Source organism: Ammospiza caudacuta, chromosome 2 (genome assembly GCF_027887145.1).
Source record: "Ammospiza caudacuta isolate bAmmCau1 chromosome 2, bAmmCau1.pri, whole genome shotgun sequence".
Lineage (NCBI taxonomy): Eukaryota > Metazoa > Chordata > Aves > Passeriformes > Passerellidae > Ammospiza > Ammospiza caudacuta.
The window spans coordinates 47720641-47727722 of record NC_080594.1 but is presented as its reverse complement, the minus strand read 5'-3'; the positions used below and the strand labels follow the sequence as shown (position 1 = coordinate 47727722).

At 48.9% G+C, this 7082-nt stretch overlaps 1 protein-coding gene across 1 annotated transcript; it reads right to left on the bottom strand.

The window, feature by feature from the left end:
• Nucleotides 1-218: 218 nt before the first annotated feature.
• On the bottom strand, nucleotides 219-5915 carry C2H11orf87 (chromosome 2 C11orf87 homolog). The gene has a single exon (XM_058799924.1). The coding sequence runs from the start codon at nucleotides 5868-5870 to the stop codon at nucleotides 5394-5396; it is 477 nt and encodes a 158-aa protein (XP_058655907.1). The 5' UTR covers nucleotides 5871-5915; the 3' UTR covers nucleotides 219-5393.
• Nucleotides 5916-7082: the final 1167 nt, after the last annotated feature.

Below are 7082 nucleotides of genomic sequence, written 5' to 3'. Positions count from 1 at the left end.
CCTGTTTATGTTATGTATTTTGCTGTATTTGCTTTAAAGTCTTTGTCCTCTTAGAAAAGTAAGATAATGAACAGATTATATTGCTCCATTTCAAGGAAGGAAACAACAAAGAAAAGCCAACTGGAACACCGGATTATATAAATAAAGGCAATCTTTACTGACAGGGTTCTGATCCAAATATTTATTTATTTCCTAACTCATACAAAATTGATGCTTGTAGAGGTATTAGGTTAAAAGGGTTGGAAAATTAATTCTTCTAATTATCCACAGAGAACATATAGTACTGATGAAGCAATGAAAACCTCTTTGACTTGAATAAGAAATACATTACACATAATTTACAGAAATAAGATCTAGTGTCATATAGAAAATGACATTTCAGAGCAACAGGATCAGCAAGGACATCAATACTTGTCTCTGCTGTGGCTGGAACAGGTCGCCCTTCACCCAGGTCCATCCAGTGGAAGGGGAGGCTTCCCTTCCACAATCCCGCACAGGAAAGCCAACTATTTCCATTGCCAGGCATTTCACCTGTTTGCTTGCCAGTCACCTCTCTCCTCAAGGCTCGTACACCATCCAGTTCTTGTAAGATCGTAACACATTTTCTACACTAATGAGTTCGGCTGGATTCAGGCCAGAGACCTAGATGTAAAAGACTAAAACCAGAAGGAGGCTCTGTTCTACTAGAAATTTATTTTGCAATCAGATGGAAAACTTGGCTTAGGGGAAAAAATGTTGGATACCTGAAAGAGATGAGTAAGTCAATCCTGGATAAAAGTAGTACTAACTTTTATAATAAATGAAAGTGCTATGAAAGGTTTGTATATGTGTCATGCCAAATTCTACAGAGATGAGAAATGTAATGAAACAGTATCTAAGTTATTATAAATTTTGCTATTTACACGAAAGAGGAAAAAGAATATTTCCTACATAATTTGTCATGGTTCCCTTCATATCTTGCATACTTATTAAAATGTAGGGTTTCAAGTACCCATAGAAAACATATGAACGTGCAGGGAGAATAACCACAAGAAAGGAAAAAAAGCAACCAAATTCTATAACTGGATTTAAAATAATTCAGTCCTGTATAAAGAGTCAAATCCTCTTCTTTTTTCCTCCCTATATTAAAGTTGCACTCATATTCATAACAACAGAAGAAAAAAAGCACAGTTGCTTCATAACACTGGACACGGCTTTCCAGAAACAAGATAGCAATTACTCAGAAATGCTATGGAAAACATTAATCACAGAGTAACTTGCTATTTACATTAAAGATGCAGCCTCTAAAATAAATTTTAAAATTAAAAAAAAGCGCTTTTTTTGTCATAGGACAGTTTTGTCAGTAACGTGAAGTCTCTGTTCTTTGCTTTCTGTCCAGCATTTCCTTTGAGATATATATCTATAAACTTACAGATATACATCTGAGAGAGATGTATCAAAAGTTAAAACATGTCTGGATGGAGAGCCCGGCAAATATTATCTGAAGCTACATTTGCAGTAGACAAACCCCCAAAGAAAGAAATGCCGGAATGATATATTTGAATGAAATGACATTCCCTGTCCGTGATCCACGTAGGAACCGAAGCGCCTCGGTCCACAGAAGCAGAGCTAACAGGAGCAGTGCAGGTTCCCCAGTGCCACCAGGCTGAAGCACCCAGCCCTCGAGGGAGGCAGTGGTTTCCATCCTGTGGAGACTGCTCAGGAGCAGAGCAGGGTCAGCAGTGGTGATGTGGAGAGCTGCCACCCTCCGTGTGGCTACAGATGGGATCCCAGTCCCTCGGCAGTCGGCACAAGCCACTCCTGCTGATGCCAGTGGGAGCTGGATGAATCCCCAGGCAGCAGCAGGCTCTGATGACAGGAGTGCAGCACGAGGCATCGCTGATGCTCCAATGCAGTCCCATCACGTTGCTCATCAGCTCTGTTCTCACGAGGCTCTACAAAAGGAGTCCCTGCTGTCGTGCTTCTTCCAGGGAACAACGGCTGAACTGGACAGGAACTATTGAGCCCCACAGCACTTCTTATTCTAACACATGCAGGATGCTAGTGGCCAACCAGCTCCAATTCAGAACCAGGAAAATCCAGCTGCAGGATTTGCCCTCTAACAGAGCAAAGACAGTCTGTGCTTCCATCAGTCAGCACTCAGCTGCCCAGTTGTCATTGTCACTCGTCGAAACCAGTGCAAATTCACAGGAAAAAGAACGTCCGCATTGAGAGGGTAAAAATCCTTCCTCACGTTCGAGAAAGGTACAAGCATTTACCCAGCATCTCTATCAAATATCGTAGAAAAGGTTACACAAAAATATTTAAATATATGGATACAGATACATAGATATTACACTTGCATAAAATATGTATATTCAAAACCCTTTGGGCAGTTTCACATTTAGCTGAAAATGTATGCTTTAGAAATATGAACAATTTTCTACTCTTTTCTAGTTTAAGTAGGAGGGGAAAGAAGCATCAGCCTTATTAATACTGAATGCTAAGTGCAGAAGTTTAGCTGTAGCTGTAGGGTTTTGAAGCAATTGATTTGACAGAACCTCCAAGCATAAACTCTGTTTTAAAAATCCACATCTATTCCCTAGATTGCTTATTGTTTCATGAAAATGAAAACCTACGTGTCCTGCTTGTATCAGCTAGATCTCCTGAGACCGTTCAATTAAACCTCATAAGCTTGCTATACCTCAAGATAGGGCTGTGTACTGGGAATATGCATGAACCTTATTGCAGTAATTTGGTGTGATAATAGGAATTTACAACTTCTCATATCTTGTCTAATTTAACTTTAGAAATAAAAAATCTTAGATGACACCACAAGAAGCTCACAGTTCTGCAAAAATTAAAGTCAGTATGAAATTTTACTAATAGACCATATAATTTACACAGATTTACATAAATACAGAGATATTAAAATATTAAATCAAAGCTAATTAACAAAGGATAGAGTTTTACATGATAATATTTTAACTCTAGTCACACTTTCGCAACTACTTTCAGTGGCATGAGATTATATAAATAATACATACACCTGTATATCCATAATATATATATATAAAGATATATATATCTATCTCTCCATCCTTCTTTTTTTCTTCAAAAATAGGGCAATTTTATAACTGCAATGAGATGTGACAAGCAGTACACTTCTGGGGAATTATTGCATGCCTTGAGTGCATAAGGCAGAAGGAAGAGTATCTGACTTCAGACACTAAAGAAGTGGAATCATCAACCAGAAACGCACTGGAGTGACTTGGAACATCTTATTGCTTTTATAAAACTCGAAATTATACACTGTTGGTTTGGGATGGGGCGGGGGGTGGTTTAAAGGCACAAAATAAAGGGGAAAGTAATAACTCTCTGTTTAGTGGAGATAACGGTCAGGAAGCTCCATCAGAGCTCACTGAACACTCCTCATTGTCCTAAATCTATTCCCTGTGGTGCAATACTGTGCCGCAGTTGCATAAGGAGGTTAAACACAAAAGTTCACGCATCCTTTATTAGGGGGAAACAAAACAAAGCCAATTTCCTTGCCCAGCAACAACGAAGTAGCCATTATCAGCAAGAGCCAGCCGCAAACACCCCTCGCTCAGCGGCACACACGGCAGCTCTCCACACCAACCTCAGCAGGTGGAGCGGCTCCTTGGGCTCCCTGGTACAGCTCTTCCCTACAGCGATGGAGGCACGGATCCAAACTTAACAGCAATTTCCCATCACACCAGGAAAGATCAGGAAGCGAGAAAACTGGGTGACAGAAATACTGCTGTAAAATCTCTGCATTTTGGGGGTATTACAGGAGTATGGAGGACTTTTGCCATTCTCTTTCCCAGTTTTAAACTGGTTAAGGACATTCACCCACAGATTACAGCTCCAGACCTCCTGGTCTACGTGTCTGGGATTTTTTCAGTCAGACACCCTGGCAGACAGAGCATGTCAGAGGAGAAATACAAAGAATACAGAATATTAAAAACTGTGGGCTATTACTATCTCCTCAAATCACTTTTAATGATGGAACAGAAAGAAAAAAAAGAACAAATCCCTTGGAATCACATTTTCTCTGCTGCAAGTTTTAGATGTTAGTATGCACAGTAGAGGGCTGCCTCTGCTACCATATCACACTATATGTTACAAAGTTTGGATCTGGCATGCTGTTAAGGCACCTCCAAGTAATGATCATTGATTTGATCACTAAGCAAAGACGCATTTTCTGTACACCACACTGCATCCTCCAACACACACAGCACCAGCAGCCACTCACACCCGCCAGCCAGAGACAACAAAACTCTCTATGCTTGCTAGGGATAAACTACACCACTTCACAGCAGCCACTTCAAAAATAAATATATGCCAGGGTCTGGGAGTGGATGTTTTCAACTGCATTATTTGTTTCCCAAGAGAGGACATACGATAAAATTAAGTGTTGTCTGTCGCTAATTGTCTACAAGATTAGGAGGGTTTAAAATAGACATCAGCCTAAAAAACTAGAAGCAAGATCTGTACTGCTGCAGGATTCCTTGCTGGGAGACAAAGCTGTAAACACAAGCATTCAGTGCAGGGTGCCTGGTGCAGAACTGGATTGTTTCAGGACCAACAGCAGGCACAAAGACAACCTCCCCCGGGAGGGCACAGGCAAGTTACTGCACCTTACCGCTCCCTCCCACACAGAACAGTACAGGGTTTGGGTTTCACGGGTCATGGCATGGGGAAGGGGATGCTTTTCAAGATGAAGGGAGCTGATGGGAGTGGAAAGCTCAGGCACCACTCTGTGGAGACATCTGACTCCATCCTCCAGATTGTGAGTGGGTCACTCAGTGCTGCAGCTGGGGGCACAGGGCCGTGGGGTCGGAGGGTGCTTGCAGTTAAGTCCAACTAGGGGTGGCCACTACATTAAGCAATATCCAGTTCTGGAAAGGAGTGAGAGGGGTGGGACAGGGGCAGAGATCCCAACACAAAAGGAGAGACCACAGTGTACCATCAGTCTGCTCTGACAGAAGGGTCCCAAAGGCACCCACCAGACCTGCCTCTCCCCCCACACCCCAACCCACACCATGTAACAATGGCACAGGGCGCAGTGGGAATCCCAAGCGCAGTGGGAAACCCAATTATCCCTGTACTTGGGGTAATAATGTCCAGAGAAAAGGGACCCCCTACCCCTGACCCTCGTGCAGGTGGATGACTTGATACTGAGTAGCTGTGTGCAGCTCCTTCTCCAGTAAAAAGATGCATCCTTTCCTCACACAGTCAATGAGAAATGCAATGTGATCTGTCATGCGCTTGGATCATGGGCTTGTTCATTCATCTGAATTAGCAATGCTTTCTTCTTCTTCAGGGACTAGAGTAATCGCTCAGATATTTACAAACATCAATCAGAGGTTCGCGAGGTCTCCCCCAAACCATCATGACAAAATCACCGTCTGCAGGAGCCCCACGCCAGCTGTGTCCAAACAAGCCTGTGCTTGCTGAGAGCTGGGGGCTGCCGAGGGAGAGGAGCGCTGGATCTCCGAGTCCTGGGGGGCTCTTCCCAGTCGGCTGTCTCTTCCTTGGGGCGCCTCTCCCTGCACCACTGTCCCAGGGTGCTGGCTGCTGCTACTGCTGCTGCGGGCACAGTGGTCCCGTTCATACTCCTCCTGAGCCTTTTGCATTTTCCGCTTCTTCATCTTCCTCTTGTGGATGTGGAAGGTGGTGAGGGAGAGGAGGATCAGGCAGAAGATGAGGGTGACCAGGACAATTAAAACCACGGTGGATGAGAAGGACTGAAAGAGTTGACCCACTTGCGTGATGCAGGTGCTGCTGGTATTTAAGGTGGCAGATGTCCTGTTCAGAAGACAAGGCGGCAGGGACAGCCTCAACTCTTTGGAGAGCTTGGCACTCATTGAGGAGGCTACGGAAGATGAGGATCTTCCTCCCCACTCCGAAGACGTCTAAATCTCAGTCGGTGTTGGGCTGCTGGCGGGCGCTTGCTGGAAATGCCCGGGATGCTGCCGGCTCAGCCTCTCGCTCGCTCTGAAGTGCCCGAGCAGCCTGCAAGGGGAGCCGGACACATCAGCGCCCCGAGGCACCCACCCTGCGCAGCTCCCCCGCCCCAAACCCGGCTGCGGCAGCCTCCGCCCCGCGCCCCGCTCCGAGCGGCCCCGGCTCTCAGCCGGGACGGGGCACCGCGCCGCCGCTCCGACCGCGCCGATCTTCGGCACCGCGGGCAGCTCCGCCCGGCCGCTCCCCCAACTAGTTGCGGCGGGAAGGCAGCGAGGGAGCGGCGGCCGGGTGCCAGAGCCCCGCGCCGGGGCTGCTGCCGGAACCGAGCGGGTGCTGCCCCGCCGTGCCGGAGCCGCCGCCCGCCCCGGAGCCCGCCTTACCTGCGCGGCGAGGGAGCCGCGGGCGCTGGGGGCTGCGGCAGCGCGGAGTGAGCGCAGGAGCGGAGGCACCGCCGCTTCGGGGAGCGCCGCCCGCAGCCGCAGCCGCCCCGGCCGCTGACGTCAGGGCCCGGCCCGCCGGCCGCCGCCCCGCACGGCCCCTCACGGCGGCGGCACCGCCCGCGGCCCCGGCCCGCCGCACCCCGCGGCCCCGGCCCGCCGCCGCCGCCGCACCCCGCGCCCCGCACCGCCCGCAGCGCCCGCGGCCGCGCAACCCCCGCCCTCGCTGCCCACTCCGCCGCCGCGCTGAGCGCGGCCCGCAGCCCCGTCCCCACAGCAGCCGGACTTACCGGTGCCAGCGGCACCGACTGCAGCCAGCCCCGCCGCCCCGGCCCCAGGCACGCAGACGCGCCGCGGCCAGAGCGCCCGCACCGAGGCACTCCCGGCGCCTTCAGCCCGCGGTGCCGTGTGCCCGGCCGCCAGCCACGCTCGCACCGCACCGCGCCCGGTGTCGAGACCCCGCCCGTACCAACACCCCGTCCCTCCGCACCAGTCCTTGCTCGGGGAGGCTGGTGTCAATCTCTGGGAGCGAAGCTGTGCCAGGGACTCCTGGTGGGAATGTGTGTGAAAACTTGCCTTACCAAGGCTAAGTGCATCGCAGGCGCTTAAGTCAAGAACAAACAGGTATGGGCTGCCCGTTAATGCAGTTAAGCCAAAAAACAGATGATTTCTAAA

What these genes read in the sequence shown, in the direction of transcription:
- C2H11orf87 (XM_058799924.1), bottom strand. Translation starts at nt 5,870, where the DNA reads ATGAGTGCCAAGCTCTCCAAAGAGTTGAGGCTGTCCCTGCCGCCTTGT.